Below are 21,944 nucleotides of genomic sequence, written 5' to 3'. Positions count from 1 at the left end.
TTCGATTTGACTGGAAAATATGCTCTAATAAAAATCCGTCGCTGATTTTCTTCTCTTTAATGCGCAACGAAACAAAGAAATAATCGGCAATTATCGTCGTTCACAATTTTCATACTGAAAGGAATGCATTTAGTTTAATGCAGTTTGAAAATCATTGCAGCATAAGAAAGCAGAGCCGCGCGAATGGAGAAAATGAGAAATCATGATCGCTTGAGGACGTACGAAAACCATCATCACGAATAAATCGTAGTTTTCATACGGTTCAACCATTTTTCGTAAGCAGCAATTACAAAAGCAGTTGCATTAAGCGGGATCCGGGCCTCGGTCCGCTTTCAGGCGCTTCGCGATTTGCGCGAGCAATGTAATTTAACGATTTTTTTTTAAATGCAAAATTGTGCACATTTGGCTAATGCTAATAAAAATATGGACAATCGGTTGCGTCGTAAATTTTTGCCCCGGAATCCGTTGTTGCCGTGCATTGCGATAAACATCGCAGAGAAAAAAGAATACATTTTCGCCAATGATGAATACGGTAAAGTTATTGGATGCAACCGTCGTGGTGCTGTGGCTGTTGCCGTTGTCAATATACTTCAATTCAAACCGTTTTCTGTTTAATGCACCACATTGTATGGTGAACGATTTGCAAATGAAAACGCCAAAGAACCGAAAGAAAGACCATACTACAAAACGGCCTCAGTGCGACTGAATAACAGACATTGTACGGCACATTGTACGGCATGTAATTACGGGAAACGTTTATTTGAGGCGGCTCCAAACATTTACCGTATTTATTCTCACAAACGAATTGTACCCACACACTCGGCTCGACTCACCATCACCCAGCCAATGTCGGCTTATTTGCTCATTTTATCGCGGATTTGTTTTCTGTTATTTTCTGTGTTTACCATTCAAGACTCGTTGCTCGTTTCGACAGCGCTTTTTTTACGTAATAGTTTTGCGTCAATGCCAGAAGAACAATGAATGGTGAATATCCATCGATTGCGCTGGCAAAAAAAAAATCAGGCATACGAATTTTTTCTCTTCATATATTCTTTATTCCGTTCTTGGCCTTTTCTTCATTCGCCACATATATATATAATAATGATGGATTGGAAAGCGAATAAGATCAAGCAGCGATAAATCGCACACCACCACATCACTCTCGCGCTCCCGCCATTGCCACTGCTATGGCCAAAAGACACAAATGAACACGAAAATGCATAAACGCACATTTGCAATCGTTTAAGTCTCATAGCATTTACGTGTTTTTACCAAATTATAGGCCAATTATTGTTGAACGTTGGATTTTCGTTTGGATTATTTTGTGCTTGTAACGAACACTAGGCTTTGCATACGATATGTTACTACTTTCCGTTCATTCGACTTGTTCTTTTTTTCTCTCGGCTTTTGTATGGCTACGTTTAGTTCAAACACCATTTGATGATTTCAAAACATGTCAGATGGTTCCGTTAATTTGCGTTGGTGTTTTCACGACGCTAGAACCGACCAAATAAATCGCATGTGAAACGATGACGACAACAACAACAAATAATTTACATGCACCTTTCCTTCCATTCCATTTTGTACGATTGACCATTTAAATTGCTCTTGAAAGTAGGACGTAAAAACTAAGTGCAAAATAATCGACATAGTTAAATGTTACAAGGGAAATCAGTCGGAATTAAGAACAAAGGAAAATTTTGATTTAAATCCGAAAAGGGTTTCAAGTTGAAAATTCATCTAACGGAAAAGGTTTCGAATAATAGTTTTTTTTTTCGATTCGAAAAGTGTTTAGAAATTCTTGAAAATAAAAACAAAATTTCAATAATTAACTGAGGTGACCTTTGAACTTTTAATTTTAATATAAATTATTCAAGATATCCGCCGTTCGCTTGACACTTTCTCACTCGCTCAGTTCAAACCGTCAAGTTTATAGTGGAGAGAGGAGAAAAAACGCAAAAATCTATTTTGTTGATATTTGCATATTTCTATTGATTAAGTGCATTCAAGTGAGTGGTACAGTTTACAGTACTAACTGTGTAGCCACCGCGCATAATATGAATTATGGCGTGGAAAAAGTCGCAGCAAACAACATGCAATGAATTTTCTAGATTAAACCGAATTTTTTTTTTTATTGTTTTTGTTTTTCTGTTTGTATGCATTGAATTTTTCAGTGCTTGTAGACATTTGGTTCATCGTTGTTGTTGTGGTGGTCGTTGTTTGGTGTTTGCTTGATTGCATTTCACATGAAAGCATTTTCAAAATGTATTAGCGAACACGAAAGCCAATTAAGCTGTTTGATTAAGTCAACTTTTTGTGGGTTTTCATTATAGTATGTTGCGTTTCCGTAAAAAGCCTTCTCTCTGTCGCGCGCACGATCGGTGTCGCTTGAATTTTTCAATGCGATTCCGATAAGCGAAAGTTTAAATATTGCGAAGAAGAAGGAGTCGAAGTGGAAAAGGGGTCGAAAATCCAAGGGAAAACTCCAAAAGGCTTTGGATAAAGGCAACCGAATGAATAACAAATGTGTTGTGCACCAACACAAAGTTGCTGTTCAAGGCGTACGAATGAATGAAATAGATTGCAACCGAAATACACGAAATATAGTAAATAGTGTACGAGTTCATAATTCGGCAACGAGACCAGCACACAAAAGGAATGAAAAACGAGCACAAGAAGAAAAACAACAACAACAACAAGCGAAGAGCGCTGGCGACGGGCGCCAGTCTTTAAAGTCGAAATGAATAAAGTACATCCCTCTTGCGAATGAATGAATGAATTTTTCGGGGGTTGTAAAACATCTCTTACATAAACGAATTGGCATTTAGGACAGAGGAAAGAGAGAGAAACAGAGAAATATAATTTAAACAAACTTAAATCAAGAGTGTTTTTGGCTGTGATGGGATGGCGCCGGATATTGAATCAGCAGTTTTCGCTCTCTCTGTCTCTATGTTTAAGTATCTTTGAATGCGCCCTCAATATCGACTAATAGCTCTGCTTTCACATAAGAAGCCTTGTTGCGGCCGCATGTTCCCGGATAAAAGAGAACAGATTGTGGTAATTAAATACCATAATTAATAAATAAACCAACACCAATAGTTATTCGATTGCCGGTCGTTTGTGCATTGGATGCGGCGCACAAAACAATAAGGGTGCTGCTGTCTGCATATTTCGGTTCAGTCTGCGTCGACCACATAATTCGTCTTCATCATCGTCCCTTATCGCCCGTTTAAACTCAACAAAATGAGTGATTGGAACATGAAAAAGATAAAACAAGATGCGCTCTAAATACCATTTTACACAATCCGTTTATCGGTATCTCTGATTCATGCTGAGTGCACATTCGCCTGTTGAGGCGAAAAAAACGAAACCCTGCAAAATGTTTGCAATTTTCTTGTCGAAGACTACGATGAGGGTCGGTCTCAAATCGAACTCATTTTCCTTCGATACACAAATAAATGACTCAACAAATAGCAAAACATTCCGGAATTTTGGCAACATGTCGGCTGAAAATTGTCGATATTTCACATAATTATACGCTTAAAAAAATCATTGAAAACGATCGTTTTTCCCTTTTCGGCCATTGTCCATAGCATATTTTTTTGACCACTCGTTCCGTATCCCAGAGCGAAAAACAAAAAGAAATTATTGTCTTAGTGTGTACTTGTGAGTTTGAAACTAACACACACAGAGATTAAATGGATCAAGTAGGTGCGCGCAAACCTTTTTCTTTCGTTCATTCGGCCGTTCATTCGTTCCTTTGGTCGAAATTACGAAAAAAATGTAATCCTGTTAAAATGCAATTAGACTAAAAAAAAGGTATCATGCCGAGACATATCATTGAGTCTAGATTTGGTTGGAATGATGCGGATCGGCTCCAGTTAACAATTTTCCCATGTGCTCACACAACACATGACTCTGACCGACTCTGGCTCTGACGCTCGCAATGATATAATGAAGATTGCTGTGGCGCGAATACCAGTGATATTCAATGCACACACTAAATAGGTGTGATGAATGTTTTGTTGTTTTAACTATAATTCACCATGGCGCAAAGAACAAAAGGATGCTCGAGCAGTCGATTGACGGCATCAAGTAAGGAGACTCAATGAAAAATGATTACAAACGAAAGGAACAATAATAATGAAACGGTCGAGCGAGAAGGTAGATATCAAAAAGAAAGTAAGCATGATCTATTTCAATTTTTTGACGAATTTTCTGTTGTTTTTCTAAATGCCTTAACACAATGGAAAAAGTGGGCGAGATCGTGTCGCGTCACTGTTAATACACAATAATCCGGTACACCATCAAAATTTTGTATAAACAAAAGTCAGAGAGAGAGAGAGAGAGAGAGAGAGAGAGAGAGAGAGAGAGAGAGAATCGAAAAAGAAAGCACATCAGACAGACCAAATAATAGAAAATCACCATTTTTATTTATTTTACCATTGAAAAGAGATTATCGATTGATTTGCTGTGTACGTTGAAACAATGAGCTAAGTCAAGGCAGACGTGAACGGGAGAGAAAAAAAACTCCGACAAAAATGACTTGGCAAAAACTAGCGCGCTCAAATTTGTAGTTGCGAAGAGCGGCTGGGAGTGAGGCAGAGTCAGAGTCAGAACGGCATTGGGTGCATACGGTACAACAATACGCATGATGATCAAGATTATTTGAAAATAATACTGTAAGAGAGAGAGAGGGAGAAAGAGAAAGAGAGAGAGCCAATGCTCGTTCTTTGCTCATTAAAATCGATTATTTACTTTTAACGTTTTTGTTTCGTTCCGAACAAATTTGGTTGAGTACTAATCAAATGGTTCGATATTGAGAAACGGCAGACGATGTTTTTTTTCTGCTTTCTGAATATTCATTTGGTGCAACCTTAAACAATCAATTTTTCTCTTCACCCCTTTATCTCATCATTTCGATCAATTGCCAGCGATTACTTCGCATTTTGATTCGGATCCACTCTGATCCACTCAATGAGTAGTTGAAAGTACGAAACAATTATCGGTAGCATTGTAAGAAGAGACGAGAGTGAGGAAAAAACACGTCGGTGTAACGAAATGAAACGTTGAGCTTCTGTTTTGTGGCAGACATGGTCTGGTCAGTGTGGTGTTCGTTTGTCGGCATTTTATCACTTTTTCGCTTCTGTTCCTCTCTTTTCGGTTGGAGATCGTTTGTTCGCTGCAAAACTCCAAATGGTTGGAGCTTGCTGCTTTTTCGGGCCCATCTTCAATATAATGGTTATAATTTTTTTTTTTTTCATTGAAGCCTTCAATGAGCTATTAAACGAATGATTACATAGTACGACAGCGATAAAACACGAGAATCAAGTATTGGTTTTTGAATTGTGGAACAAAAATGATTACATGAAACTTGATTGTTATTACCGAAGACGGTATGAGAATTGGCTAAACCGATTTTTTGAATAATAATTATCGGCTTTTCTCTCTCATTCTCGTTGAATAAACGGTCAATTTTCGAATTTGGTACAAAGAGATTTTTCGCCCTTTTTCCCCCATTCGATTTCAAAACACACACACACACACACAAAAACACCGAGTGAAAAATATGAAAACACCGAGAAAAAAACCCGTCCATGGTTCGAAGTTTAAATGTACTACTTAATAGATCTATTAGTATTTTCGATGGAGCAAAAGCCTTTTCAATTCCACAATAATTAAGGGGTACAAACTGAAAATATTATATTTGAACAAAAAAAATGAACAGGTACCAGTAAGCCATGGACAAATTATACACAATGTAAACGATAAGTTTAGCTAAAATATATGGTATGATGGCTTTCGAGATTAACCCGTCACTTGCATCAAACCGTCAACTTTCTGTTCATTAAAATCGGCCCGCTTAATTCAATGGTTGCCATCTTTTTTTGTTCATCGATTCAGTTTCTCCATACGTACACTTTTGATCACACAATACGGCCATAATTGGCGTTCAAAACATACACATCTTCCTAATTGAGAGTCTCCGTCTGTCTCATCGATGGGGAAAAAACCTGCCGATAATTAACTAATAGTTTTTAATTGAATGAAAATGCGCGCACCAAATTCAGCTTAATCGCGATGTGTATTTTTGGAAGTAAAAAAGTGGTTAGAAAAAAAAACCAAGGGAACAATTGGCTTGGGTCAAAGGCGTGTTTTCGGACCTTTTCTCTCTCTCTCTCTCTCTCGGCTTCTGGATGTAACAATTCAACATGTAACCTTTGCACAACGACCAAAGACGTGATTCGTCAATTGAACGACTTTGGCTCATCGTCTTCATCTTTTGGTATTAGCTCATCGTTTCTTTGAAAAGCGTTCGGTTCTTCAATTGAAAACAAATCAATTAAATTTGAAGCGCTGTTTTTTTTGCGTCAAAAGTTTTTTTGTTCGCACCACCAAAGAAGAAGAAAAAAACACATGATTACCTAACCTTTTGGTCGATTCTTTTTAAACGGTTGCAAAATGGCCTGACTCATCACGCCGTATGCCGAAATATCGTCGTTGAAATATTTAACGAAATCGTAGCATTTATGGAGATGAGCTCAACAGGAAAGAAGCCGAAAAAAAACTACCGCAGCCCATTAAAAAGTAATGAAATAAAAGGTTTTTCGGTCGAATTGATTACAACGATTTTTGTTGTCTCAATTATGCAAACACGGTAACATTGGATGGATGTTCGACGCAGAAATCGTTCAAATTGAATTTTAAAATATACAGAAGGAAATTAAATATGGACGCCTTTTCAATCGAATGGCCCGAAAAATGATACCATTAATATATCACAAAAGGTGTGAATTTTAAACGAACTAATAAAAATCGCTCGCTTTTACGATCATGAAAGGGATTATCATATTTTTGGAGACGAGCAACGCTCGCCAAGCATGTGTTTGCCAAATGGAAAGCAACAATAAAAGATAATATTAATCGCCGTCATCAACATTTCATTAAACCAAAAAATAAACCATGGTATTGGTTCATATGCAAATGTTTTTTTTCTTCTTTTCTCTGTGAAAAACATGCTCTGCGCTCGCGCTTTTATTCGCGCATTGAACGAGTTGTGGTATCGAATGCGAATTCACTAAAGTGTTAATAATTTATACAAATGAACCACGAACAACAACAATAGAAACGCAACGAACAATTATGAAATGTGCGCTCAATCCAAACGGATTTATTAGCGTTTGTCGCCCGATGCTCGTGTTGTCTCTGTATTATAATAGGAATTTTATTGGCTGCATCTATTATTCGTAATTTGCATGATTTTGTTTAAAAAAAAACAGCCACACACATATACACTAAAAACATGCAAATCATATTGAAATGGCCAAGAATGCGAAAGGCGATGAGAATGAGAAGGATGTGGCCCAATCAAAATGCCACTTCCATCAGAATAATTACAGTAATTTAATTTCGTTTTTGAGCTTAATGAATTGATTTATTATAAATTGTATGATGAATGAAAATAGTTTGTGTATGCAAATGAAGCCATTGCTTTGCTTTGCTTTGCTTTGGTTCGCACAAAAGAATTATACACAAATAGAGACATCGTCACTTTTTAACTCCTTTTTGCCTCTGCGATGCAGAGCAGCAGAAAAAAAAACCAACTGTCTCGGGGAACGATTCATTTTACGATTTGTATTTCATTTTTTTTCGTATCGTTTTGTTGGCCCGAATTAGAGACACTGTTTGTTTTATTGCGTGTTGTGCTCGTGCACAGACAATGTAAATACACGCCAAATATGAATTTTATGGGTTCCATTCCGTTGTATGACGAATTTTAAATACCATTCCGAAACGATTTTCCGAATATCATTTAGAAACGATATCGTTTTTTAAAAGCATTTTACACACAGAGAGAGCGCAAGACCAACGACAATATAAATTCCAAATGCATGTGAAAAAAGCGCTCGCTCGCTTGCTTCGACAAACTGAGAGAAGAAACCACCATAAATCATAATATTGTTGTTCTTTTTCACTCTCGTTCAAGAGCCATCGTTCAGCGTCCTTTTTACAACATTTTAACTGACGACGACGACGACAACGACAACAACAACAACAACAACAGCAACGACGACGACTAGTAGCTGCAACAGCAGGGTAGCTACTCACAAAACGTTGTTGAGTGTTTAAGTGGTAATCATCGAGTGTTTTTCGAGAGCGTGCAAATCTTTTATGTATTTTTATATATCATCGCATCCGAGTGTGTTGACTTTCTCTCCTCTCATTCTCTGTATTGCCGCAATACTCACTCTCACACAGGGTAGAGCGACGAAAAAAGCGCGTCACCGAGTGTGAGAAGTCAATAAACATGGGTAAATCATGTTTCAATACGACAATGGAAAACAACGGCAGCACACAGTTTTTGTTCCGTCTTTCTGGTGTATTCGGGAGTATCATCGTTTATTTGAATTTATGGTGAACCATGCGACTGTTTGCAAGCCACTGAATCGCTGCGTTTTCTTTCTTTCTCTCTCAATTTCCCTATGTTTCATGGTTCTTCAATTGTTTCTCCGATGGATGTGATTTCAGAAATAAAACGGCAACCAACCACGGGTTGGCTGGCTCTCGTTCGCTTGCTGGCATTCTCCTCTCCTTCCCTGGCTCGCAATACTTTGAATTGCATGGCAAATTGTTGACAGCCGCCTGATGATTTATTGGAATTGGCTTTGAATTGCATCTCTCGCCAAATGATATACAAATCTTTCGTATGAATAATTTTTTTTCTTCTCTCGCTCTCTCTCACTCTCCTCAAAATGATTTTGCTTTTATTTTTTCTTCTTTTTTAGTGGCTTCTGATTATTTCCACAAGTCTCGCGCGATTCTTCGGTTGCGCGTGACCACAACAGAAGCCAAAATGCTCACCACAGTTTCGATTTTCAACGCGGTTTACGCTAAATTTATTTATCTTTATTGTTTATTTGTGCCGTAGTCTTCTTTGCAAATTACTGTTTATTCAGTTTGCTCGTCGATTGCTCGTTAGCGTGCGTGATCTTGTGAAATGCTGATGGTTCTGCTCAGTTCATTCGATCCACGATACATTCGTTCATACGTTTTACACGTTCATAACATCTCAATTTTTGGTGAATTTGAGAAAGAAATCCAAATGCGATAGAGCGAAAAGAGAAAAGAGTGATGGACTCACCTTCGATTCTGATACCATGTCTTCACTTGTGTGTCACTTAAGCCTAATTTATTCGCTAATTCCATGCGATCCTGAACACTTAGATACTTTTGCCGTTCGAATGATTTCTCCAACGTTTGCAATTGATGATCGGTGAATGCGGTTCGGGCTTTTCGTTGCTTTTTGCTCAAGCCAGATGAGCCCGATAGACTTCCCAAACCGCTTTTAATACTGCCACCGTCATCATCTTTGCCACCTGGAAAGGAAGGAGAGAAAAGAGAAAAAAAACCACGTGAATTGTTGTAATAAAACGTAAATTCAAAAGTAATTAAAAAGGCACGCACACATTGCCAGGGGCCGAATGCCCATTTAAACACACTTAACAATGCATACACACTCAGCATGGTTTTGTTGCTAGTACTTTGATAAATAAATAAAAACAAGAAAGACTTATTGCTGAAATGAGTAAGAGAGAGAGTGAGAGTGAGTCCAGAGTAAAAGAGTCACCCTTAAATGCTCATGTGAAAATAGTTATTGATTATGCGCCGAATGACATTGCAGAAAGTCCAAATTATGAACAAAAAGAGAGAGAAAAAACGGTTCCACTTCATATTGATATAATTACGTTTGTATAGTTTCCTAATGTGGCTGGGGGCTGTTTTTTCGCTCTTTCGAAAGTTGATTTTTGCCATTGTTCAACTGTTTATTATTCAAAGTTTCTATTTGCTCATTTTTTTCTCTCTTTTTTTTCCACTTCTCAATGGACTTGTCTTGTGCATTGTCATGGAGTGCTGCAGTTTTAACGACAATTTCCCGACCTTTTTTGTCACTGTGTTCGGTCGATGAGTAAAAAGAGAGAAATGCCATTTAGACTAGATCAAATGAAGGAACAAGCGATGTGGTGAATGAAGAGGGAGCGTGTGGTGCAAATAGGCTAAATTACGTGATTATATTGCTTTTAATAGCATTCAAATGTGTACACCAATGTCAAATAATCATGATTTCATTTAATTTTCCGTCGCTTTTTTTCTCTTTCTTTACATAATCCAATGAATAACTATATCATTTGCGGTTCTTTTTTATATTCGACCGAAGCATTCAAAATAAAATTGAACGGTGGCACTCTTGAAACGAGAAAGTTAATGACAGATACTATACTGCGTATTCGATGGGTTTGAGAGTCTATCAATTATGATTACGTGGCACTTTTTTCGGCCAGTTGTCGGTTAAGCGTTATATGCCTTCAGCTGTTTATATTCCAAATAATTTAGTATTATTTTCAATAGAAGAAAAAAAATCGCATTTTGATGCTTGTCATCGTCTATGGGAATGCAATTTGATGAATATGTCAATGGAACAAACTCAGCGAATGGGCCAAACGAATGCAAACCGTCGCGCGCGATCGAGAAATTATCGAACGTTTAACACAAATTTTCATTCATCCGCTTTCACCCGAGCCGAGCCCAAAAAATCGGCCCATCAACATTGGTAATAGAATTAAAAGTGTGTAATTAATGCGAACAATGGCTGTAATGACATTCGGAACATACAGGAAAAAAACGCACACTCAAATTATTATCCATCTGTGATATTCGATATTGTTATCTCTATGAAAACCATTTTACCGTCAATTTTTTCGGATGAATATTTTTTCGGGCTAATTTTATTGTTTTGTTTATCACAATCTATTGTGATGATGGCCATAGAATGGTGGACGGGAAAAAAATACCTCGGTTATTGATGAAAAATATGGTTCGTTGTTCCGGGCTAAAGCGTATCAAATTGGACCATTACGTCCACTATTGTTCTTCTCAAATGCCAGTAATTTTTTTCGTTTACGATGGATGGCCACATTACAGTCCATTCAGTTGTCTATTCTTTCCTGAGCAGCATTGAGAAAACATTCTTTTCGTAGGAAAAAAAAAACGATATCTTTTGGTAGAAGATTCGCTTTGTTGCCTTACAAAGCTACCGCTTTTTCGTTCCAAAAAAAAAACGTTTCATCATCAAAGTCAACGCTGAAAATTTGTGACAAAGCATAAAGTTTCATTTATTATGGAATTTGCCATGAATTTGGCACAGATACTTCATATAAGCGTATGACAGTCATATCACTTCTAGCGCTGCGAAACAAGTGTCAAAAGCTGTGACTCAGATCGTTCAATGTTTACTGCAAACTATTGCATGTTTTTTTATACTATTTGTTAATAAAGTAGACATAAACAAAATAAAAATGTCACTAATGTGCAAAATTGATTTTAGTGAGAGCGTAGCAGGTGATAAACCTCAATTTTATAAGTAAAAAACTTGTTTTTTTTATTTCAGAACATTTTTGATGAGTTCATTCAGTCGCATTTATGAGTGCGTCTAACGACGTAAACGAATTGAAATAAACTTCACTGAATGAGCTCATCGCAAATTCGTATTTTACTTTGTTTTGTTAGTGTTATGCATAGGTTGCGGAATTTGGTCAATTCGTTCGCGATCATCCACCGGAAAATTCATAGTTTAATAATAATAAAATCAAACTTTTTCGAGGTGGAGAGAGAGCGAAAAAACAAACCATCGAATCAAACTCTGTGTAAATTGCCACTTTTCGTAATAAAATGATACACAATGAATGCCGGAGCGAGCAGTTGATTTCCCTATCGAACAAAAGATGCGGAAAAAACCGAATCGAATACTCGCGCCGCGATAATTTATAATCGCGATCATTTTCTGTATAATTTTCGACATTTTTCATTGTATGAAATCATTAAAGCGATTTATACCGAACCGTTTTGAGATATTCAGCTTTTATAATAAATTTTCGGAACGCAAATTATCAGAAAAATGGAGACGATAATTGTTGGATTTTAAACATGTTTGTTCGATGAAAAGGTAGGCTTGGTGCTGTCGACGTGCCACAATTATCTCATCGACAATTTCTGCTCCAATTTTCTTTGAGTGAGGTAAATTTGGCTAGCTCATGGAGGAAGTTGAATGGCCGCCGATTGTCGACGTTTCGGCAACAGTTCATTGATGATTGGTGTCAAGTGGTCTTTCTCTTTTAGAAAACCCGCAGTCGCAGCCGCCGTTGAACACCGAAAAACATTCAATTCAAGTTTGTACTCATTGAAATCTGATTAATCCGAATCCCCACACTCTAATTTCACATTACGATCGCATTTCACTACGATCTAGTTCATAATTTTCTAATAAACAATTATTCAAAATAGAAAAAAATTTATATGTTTATCACTTGCTCAAAATCTCTTTCTCGCTGGCGGTTATTGTTGTTGTTGTTGTTGTTTTTTGTTTTTACATAATACACTTCAAGTGGAGCAATTATGTTGTGGCTGCTTCATTTGTGTTGTTTGTATGCAGTTCGCTTTTTTTTCCTCCTTCGACACAAACACACAAAACAATTTCCCACGGCAATTGGCTTATTCATGTTGTGAGCGCGCACAACGTCACCATTTCTCGAAACGCGCAACATGCACCATGCACATAACGCGAAGAACAAACGCCGAATGAATTCACTAATAAACGCATTTAATTATTCGTAGATTTTTTCCAAAGAGATACCAGACAACAACAGAAAAGAAATTATTTTGCCGTATTTTCGATTCGGTCTTTTTTTTTGTATACACAATGTTGAACAGATGGATTTTCCGCAGGTTCTGTTTGGGCCCTATCATGCGTACGTTGGATCATTTTCTGTGTTCAATGCATTCAACTTTTGCATGCTGCTGCTGCTGTCAAGTTTTTGTTGGTGTTGCTGCTGCTCATTTGCGTGATTATTGCGTAATCTATGCTTGTGATCTCGAAAATACTCGGAACTGGTCATTTGTTTGTATTCGTAAACTCGCATCATACACACACACTGACCATGGTGTGCGGGGGGAGGTTTGTTTTTTCAAACGACTCGTTGAAATTAGACAAATGGGAAATTCATTTGCACAAGGGAAACGTGTAAATTTGATTTGATCGAAGCTCGAGGTATAATTCGATGTTAATTTCATTCCAACGAATGGGAAAAAAAATCGCGTCTCGTTTACAAAGTAACCAGAATTGGTGGGTTCTTTTTTTGTTCTACCGTTAAAACTGAAAATTGCAGTTGCGATAAAATCCCATTCAAATTTAAAATTCATCAACGATAAAAAATGCGGTGCGCGCTCTAGGATTGAAATGTTGCGGAAGCCAAACATTGGCAGTGAAGTGAATAGATCTATAAGTGCCGATGGACATATGAAAAAAACAGCGTATGCTTACTGCAACCTTAAGCATGTTTTTTGGTTCAGTGCATTGAAGAGAAAGAGAGCGAGAGAGAGAGAGAGAGAGAGAGAGAGAGAGAGAAAACGGCACCGTTTTTCCACCGTCGAGCAATTAACTTTGTACAAAACAGTTTTCATCTTTAATGATTTCTTTTTCGTTGTTTTTTTTTTGCTTCTCGTGTATTGTTTCATCATTTTCCCCTGTGTTTCTGCCGCATCGAAGAAGAAAAAAACACTCGAGCCACAATTGTGTTTTGGAATGCAGCGAGAACAAACAAGAAAAATGCAAGAAACTTACGAACAAAATGATCTAATTTTTTATTCTAATTGATGCGCCGTCGTTAACTAAGTAACTTTTGGTGCATATTTCGAAACAAAATGCTGCTAAAGCGCGCGACTCTGAACGCTTCAAACCCATTTCGACTCAATTGACTGACTTTTCTCCCAATTCCGTTCTTCTTCTACCCATTCATCGTGTGTTGTAGCAGAAATCAAGGAAAAATAAAACGATTTTCGTTTAAGATAATAACCGAGAGCGGCCGATTCGCCGTTGGAATCGCGTACAATCGAATTATAAAAGGGGGTGAAAGCCAAACCTGACAAAGTCGTGTTAAATTTATTGGTTTGTGCGCAGCGCATTGCGATACACAACTTACGACGTTTGCTCGGTGTATTCCTCTCTCTCCCTCTCACTCTCTCTCTCTTGGTCTTGGTGCTCGTTTTTTTGTTGCTGAATGTCGAAGATGGAGCTAAACAATAAAAGTGATTGACTGGGTTTTGAAAGGCGACTACCAAAGCGAGAAAAAAAATAGAGAAGAGCAGAAAAAAACACACCACGCTCAAAAGAAAACCAGAATAAACGCACGTTTAAGCTCGAAACATAGTCTTCTAAGCAAACGCTCGTTCTCTCTCTCTCTCTCTCGGAATTGATACAATAAAAATTATAATTATTGCGCGCTGGTGTGTAAACTTTTAAATAAAATTAAGAATATTTAACGAACCAATGCTGCTGCTGCTGCTAAGCTGGTGCAGCTCACTTAGAGACCGCATAGCTTTGAAGTGGAAGAAGAATGCGAGAATGAGCTGTGTTATCGTTTACGGAAGAGTAACGCTGGCGAGCCAGCCAGCCAGCTTGCAAGTTATTCGCTCGCTGAACGCGCGCGCACTCCACCACAAAACTGGCCAGAAAAAATGCGCATAGAAAACGAGCATCAAAAGGGAAATGTGATAGTCAGATCGTTTGCTGTGTAATTTTGTTAAAATTAATTTACATGAAAACTCTATTAATCTTTTTGTTATTTCACTCGAGTGACGGACACGATGGCTGGTTCATTACGTGATTCGGTGTAAATGAACGATGGTTCTCTTCTTGCATTCTCGATCGTTAGGAAATCGGTGCGCATTAGCAAAGGAAATGGGTGATAACAAAATTTAACCAAATAGAAAATTATAGAGGCGCGCTCATTTACGTTCGACCTCAAATGCCTGCCGCATGAGGCATTTCTAAACAACCGAAAGAAAACCGAGAAACAAAAGTTGAGAAGATAGAAACAATCCACAGTGAGATCTGACCACCGAGATTAGAATGATTGCTCGCTGTTTTTCGGTGTGCTAAACGCAAACAAATGACCATTTATTTAAATTTAGACAAAATTTATCGCTGGTTAATTAAAATCCCCCCGAAAAATATTTTTTTTTTTTTTTGGAAAATGTTGAACGATGTTGAAAAAATCATTGTTCTGGTCCCAAATGACAGAGCAAAAAAAAACCAGCGCCCATCTTCGATTCTATTTCGGAAATCATACAGTCTTAATGACTCCGTTTGTTTACAGCGATCGCCATAAATTTTCGGACAAATAACGTTATAATTGGTTGTGAAAACACGGAAATTATTATCGTTTCGTCGATCGCATGTGATAAACGTGGCGTTTCTTTCCTCGTCTTCAACCATCATCAGAAGCTTCGAAAGTCGGCGAAGAAGAAGGAAACAAGCCGCCGGAATATCGTGCGTTTGGCACCTCAATGATTGGCTTGAAAAGATGGCCCCCCGAAGAGACACTTAAGAAAAACGTTTTGCTTCCGTTTTCGAAGCCAAATTTCACATTTTCCACCACACATTTTACGGCCATAAACTCACGCATGGTGCGACACATTATTTCAGCGGGCTTAGTGTCGCGGAAGAGACTCCAATTGCAATGCATGCAAATGCGAATTATTGCGAATGCGCAGCGCATTGAAATTAAATCCTCATTTAATTAGCAACTGTAACCATTTTCTAGATTTTCACTGGGCTTTTGTTTCATTTCACTCCAATTTCTATTATTTCATCATACTTAATGCTCTTTTACGAGTCTGTGTGCCTACAAACAAACAAAAAAGCCGAGTATAATAATGATTCATTAACTGTTTGGCTGACTTTAAACGGCTCCGTGCATACTAAATGACGTTGCATTGTTTTGTGTTTTTCTGTCGAATGCATGTGAGTGTTTGTGCAATCTGAAGAGATATACCGAGAGCGAGAGAGAGAGAGAGGCTGAACTGCATTTGCATTTAAATATGCTTTTGCCACGGAGTCCGTGTGGTAGTGTGTTTGTGTGCTTTGCGGATGTTGGAAAAGCGTATTAGATACGTGAACACGGCGAAAATTATGGAGTAAATCAGACTCAGGTGGCAGTGGCTGCAGCCTCAGTAACAATCGGGACCGAACGTTTGTTCGTTTGTATTGTTTGACTGTGTTTTTTTTAAATTGGTGTTATGCATTGTTAAACGGTTTTGTTTTTAATTATGACATGCCATGCTATTGGCTTACATTGTTAGATAATCCATTTGGGTGTTCGTGTCTACGGTGCTTGTTGTTTTTTCTCTCCTTTCTTTTATTTTTGTAACTTTTCGTGTATAATTTTTGCTTGAATTCTATAATTTCCTTTTATTCAAATTCACATTTGTGGGCGATTTGCGTTTGTGATCCAATTTTTCGTTGTTTCTCTCTTCAATGCGGCTGTTGTTGTTGTTGTTGTTTTTGTTGCTTTTGTCTATTCTTTTGTGTATTTGTGTCTGCCAACTAACCGAATTACGGTTGCCCCTGTTGTTGAACATGAGTTGCGTGTCGTGCGTGCCGCAAATAGATTGATAAGCAACCAATCAAATCGGTTGTGTCATTTACAACGATTCGCTGTTGCAATTAATTTGAAGCTTAATCGCACTTTTTCAGCAGTTGAATCAATTGTTTCTGTTTTTTCTGCTGCCGCTGTTGCTGTCTTTATTATTTTGCTGTAATGGCACGCAAATTGCAACTAATGATTGAAAAGAATAAAGTCTCTATCAATCCGTTAACGGATGTTGCAGGAACACTGACTGATCTCTTGATAGAAATCAACGATTCGCCGCTAAATTACAATGAATGGCCGCATCATCTGATCGCTGTGTGCAAACGAAGAGAATAGCACACACACAAAAAACGCAGCAAAACGAGTTGGTTCACAATTTTTATGACTCCCATTTAAAATAGATATTCATTCCGCTCGTCTTCATTAGAACACTTTAGAATTTCTAATTGCAATTTATATCACGTAGAAAATGCGGTTGCAGCTGCTTGCACAAATTCTTAATGTGATTATTAAACGCAAAATTTAATCGCTGTTGAATAATGACAGAGTGCAAAAAAAAAACGCACAACAGCAGCAGCAGCAGCAGCAAAACAACAACAGCGGCAGCAGTGGAAGCAGCCACAACAGCAGCGGCAACAACGTTGTAGAAGCGAATGCAAGAATTCACCATTCATAATTCGAAGTACAAAACGCGATTGCATAGCGTTTAGGTGGGTAATGAACTAATTAACAGTATTAAATGGATGCAAAAGAACACGAACAGTGTGCGAGAGAAGGGGGAGAAAAGGAGCAATTTGCAAGCAACGACACGAAAAACGAAAAAAAATGCACATAGTGAGAAATTATAAATACATAATCATAATCATAATCATAAAAAAGGAATCCATTGCACATTAAATGTTACCGCGTTAGCGAATTGCGACCGAATGCAAAATGCGACTTGTAAAAAAAAGTGAACGAAACAAAACAAAAAACGCGCGCAGAACGGAACCGCACGGAAACGCATTCGGAATATTTTATATTTGTATCATAAACCATGCGGCAAACGAATACGATTTCTAACTGCCATTCTAATTGCACGTTGATTTGCATGTTTTGCTCGCATTATAACATCAATGAAGTGGACTGCCTCTAAGTGCAGCAATTATTTATTTGATTTGAATATCGCATTTTATGCACACAGCACACACACACACGTCCATACACAACGCATATCAAAATCCATTTTAAATTGTATAATTTAGATTGGCCCAGTGCACAACAGCAACAGAACAGAAAAAAACGAATGAAAATCTTCAACCATGGAATATGAAACTCATTTGAGATTGTGACCAGCTAGCACCACACAATCATTCACGCCACATAAATTCTATGAGCTATAAGGTGTTAATGTTAAATTGTACGATGGAAATTCTGTGCACATAAATTGCCAATAGTTAAGCGGAATGTATGGAAAGAGCAATTCCAGCGGTTGGATAAAACCAAAAGGATTTACTAATTGATTCGTCAAATTTTGCGGGAAAAAATGATTTCATTCTAAAATAGAAGGAAAATTCTTAGTTCTTCATTTCAAAACGATTTGAATCGTCATTGCAAAGTGATTTTTGTCAATTATTATCGGCCAAACATCAAAAAAAGATTATTTTTTGGAGTTTATTAACAAATATTTATAATTTTTATTTCACGTAAAATCATTTTATTTTCGAAGTATTTGTTGAGCATCCCCTTCGGCCCTCGCTGAAAAAAGCAACATTAAAACGGCATTTTTTGAAGAAGAAAAAATCGGTTTAATGTAAATTTCGATGGCAAATGCAATCAAAGTCGCTTTGCTAATGAAACCATTTCGTCGAAAAAAGAAATGTTTAGTGCGAATGGTTTGCGGCGTTGGCCGATGTCCAGAGAGAAAGAGAGTCCAGAATGGCCACGTGAATCACAATAAAACCGATAATAAACGCTACAATATAATTATTGCACGCAACCCGTAACGGGCCCTGAGACACAACACACACACACACACACAATCAGTGGACACAGCACAGCGCATACGGCTGCAAGTGGCGCGACTACAGAAAAAAAATTCATTTGAAATGTTCAACACTCGGCGTCGAGTAACATTCTGGAGTAAAAATTAAGTGGCAACTATAAATGACTGAGTCGTTTGTGTGTGTGTATGTGTTTGATCGTAATATGACATAAAACAAGTTACGAATGATAAATGGTTCTGGTGTTCGATAAAGTGATTCATATAAACCGTAATGTTCGTTTCAAGCCAAGCATTTGATGCGGTGGAGGAAAAAAACGTGTCGTGTGTGTGCACTGGATGCATTAGAAAAAGACAGACGGAACAAGAGAATTACATTGTATTTATATTCCAATTGGAAATTTTGCTCAGGTGGTTGTTCAACTGCAAAATGAACTCACTTGCACAGCAGTTGGATTAATTTACCGGAGCATTGCATTTTACTATTCTTGCCATCTTTTTCTCCTTCACCTCACTCTCTCTCTCTCGCCCCACTCTTTCTCTCATTTCATTTCATTGCTTTTTTCCGCGCACACACACACCCATGTTATATTACACGCATTTATACATTAATTTCGTATTTGTTACTCTTTTTTCCGCTAATGATGGCAAACAATTATAATTTCTTTTCATCTCTCATTAAATCGCATTTTTATGCGCTAAACACCGATTGCCTTGCTCTTGGCTCGGCCCAGCCAAGTTCTGACTCCAGAAATCTTTTGCTTACAAATTTGTTATGTAAAAAGTGTTTTTCTTTTCTTTTCCTTTTCACTGTTTATGGAGAGAAAAAAACGCCAAGCAATGAACCGAATGTGCTCACGTGCGCGAGCATGATTCAACCGGAGCGACTGGATAAGAACGCAAATGTACACACGAAAAAAAAAATATGGAAGCGATCGAGCGACGGGCGAGAGAACAAATGGAAAAAAAAAATTGCAATGGAAATAGGCAACAATTAAAATACGTGGAATTGAGCGCATTTTGTTACACTTATGCAAATGAATTTCGAGCGAGAAAACTTTTCAAAACAACAACAACAACAACAAATACTTTGTTTCAATCAAAAGTGTTGTTCGGCCTTTTGCACGCTGCATCGGCCACTTTCTGCATTCTAGCACTTTGTAGTTCTTCTCTTGCGCGCGCTCCCTATTCCCCTCTCATTTGCTCGTTCATGACCGTGTTTCTTTTTCATTTTTTCTTCCTTTGCATTTTATTGTCGGAGCCAAAAAGAGCTGCAACCACCTGGAAAATTCAACAGAACTCGCAACTTTGCGTCGACTGTTAAATGACGTGATGACTTCAACTCATCGTGATACAATGTAACGCGCAAGCAATTCGCAATTGAAAAAAAAACAGGATTAATGAGCATGCACTTACAGTTACACCTCACCTCGCATATACATACACACACAGCCAGCGAAAGAAACGTGTGCGCTGAGTACACACAGAGCCAGCGCCTCGCTTACCACTTTTCATAAATGATAATGCTAAATTTCCCTTTGCGACTAATTGCCCGCTGGCTACCCATAATTTATGTGCATGGTAGCACAGCCTTAATTTCGGCCACAAAATTCTCTCTTTCTCTCTTTGCGCGTATGGAATATGTCACGCGAAAACGTGCAAGTTCTTTTCCTTACAAGAAAAAAAATCAATAGCTACTGAATCAAAACCGGATTCAGTTGGTGAGGCACCGCTTAAATTTCACTTTTGTTTTCTCAAAATTCAAGAAAGAACATTTAAATCCATTCTCGCCAATGCAAACTGCATCGAGACGATGTTTCACTAGAACAAATCTAAGTGCTCCGATGGAAACGTGCTGTTTTGCTGAAATGACTCCGCCTTTCTTGTGCACTCCAAACGGATAGCTGTGATTATCCAAAGAGGCAATTTTGTTATATGTGTTCCATTAAATGCAGGAAAAAAAGATGTGAGCAAAACTTATAAATTGCACATACATATTTTTAAGCGACACATTCCGATGTCGACCGAGGCCACGGAGCGCGCAAAGACTTCGTGAGAAGAAATTATACTCATGTAATATGCAGTTTGCAGTACAACGAGAAAATTGATTTCAATATATAATAATATTCAATGAGTATACTAATGAAATGAGCTTCAATGGTGTTCCAGCCAATTGTAATACCACTCTAATACGCTTGATTCCACATATGATGTGCGCGCCCCATTCAACAAACGTACGATTCGCAGATCGTTATCGATTGTGTCGTTTGTTTAAACATTATATTCTCTCCATTTGAATTTGCATTAATAATGCTCATAATGCTGCTCGTTTGTTGCGTTCAAACTCCAATCGCCTCATAATCAGATCGAAGGTTGGACAAATAGAGAGAAGAAAAATAAAACACATACACACATTCACATAATTCGCATATTTCAATGTGTTTCTCCGGTGAAGTGAATTGTTTCCTTGTAATTTTGACACATAATTTGCGTCGTCGCGCGCACAACACACAAACACCACACCTCTATCACATGATGGGCATGCAATATGTGTTTAATCGATGTTTGTTTTAAGCATTCACTCAATTCATTTCGGTTGTGCTGTGTTCCATTTGCCAGGCATTTGAAACGCAGCTCCCAGTTGGTATTGGTGCTGCGAGCCATGTTTATGTGTGAGTGTTTGGGTTTGTCAGCACAAGAGTGTGTCTATTTCACGAATGATTGATTCCAATTTCTCCATGCGACTCAATTTTTCGTACATGGAAAAACTGGTGGTGGCAATAGACTGTGTCGCGCCCGCGCATTATCACACTTCATCTTATTTTCTTTGTCTCTCAAATCCTAGCAACGTGACAAGGTAGGAAGAAAATGAAGCTATTTTTAACCATTTCACCGTTGTTGTTTTTTTCGGACGGCCATTCTCAAAATTAGGTGCTTGTTCGAGCGAATCAGAGTCAATGTTCGGTGAATTAGTCCACCAGGAGTAAATTTAGACGAATATAAAGTCAAAAGCTGGATGTCAGACCCGTTTATCAAGCGGATGAATGTTGTTAAAATTTGAGCCTAATCATTATCGCAGAGTCGTTTAGAGCCAATTTAAATAATTATGAATAGCACAAAAAAAACCGGTGGGTCAATTGACTTTTGTATACGGATATATGTTTATGTCGGGCTTTCAGAGAAAAAAAAAGAAAACCGAAAATAAAGAAGACCTAATTAGAGTGTTGTGGATATAGCAACAATCAAACAAATTAACTATATATGACATTTGAATGTGCTGAAGCAGAGAAAAAAGAACCGAATGATCTGATATCAAATCGGTGATTAGTTTTTTTTTCTCTCGCTCTGTCTGTCAATTATCATCATTTAATAATATGGTATAATTCAGGCTCTTTCCTCTCTTTATGTCCGCTCTTTAACCGTAAAAATCTCGTTTTCAAATCGCAAACCATTCATAAATGGCGAAAAAAAGCAGCGCA

General features: G+C 37.8%; 1 protein-coding gene across 2 annotated transcripts in view; it reads right to left on the bottom strand.

Moving 5' to 3' along the window:
* LOC129569558 (homeobox protein B-H1-like) overlaps nucleotides 1-21,944 on the bottom strand; it is a 40,954-nt gene that overhangs the window by 2,730 nt on the left and 16,280 nt on the right. For both annotated transcript variants that reach the window (XM_055448477.1, XM_055448478.1), the window contains exon 2: nucleotides 9,143-9,377. In XM_055448477.1, the coding sequence (XP_055304452.1) occupies nucleotides 9,143-9,377 (235 nt within the window). The remainder of the gene's footprint in view (nucleotides 1-9,142; nucleotides 9,378-21,944) is intronic.

Source organism: Sitodiplosis mosellana, unplaced genomic scaffold (assembly GCF_009176505.1).
Source record: "Sitodiplosis mosellana isolate CC-2019 unplaced genomic scaffold, AAFC_SMos_1.0 Smas_scaffold_38, whole genome shotgun sequence".
NCBI lineage: Eukaryota > Metazoa > Arthropoda > Insecta > Diptera > Cecidomyiidae > Sitodiplosis > Sitodiplosis mosellana.
The sequence above is the reverse complement of the archived record's forward strand: the minus strand, read 5'-3'. Positions and strand labels throughout refer to the sequence as shown.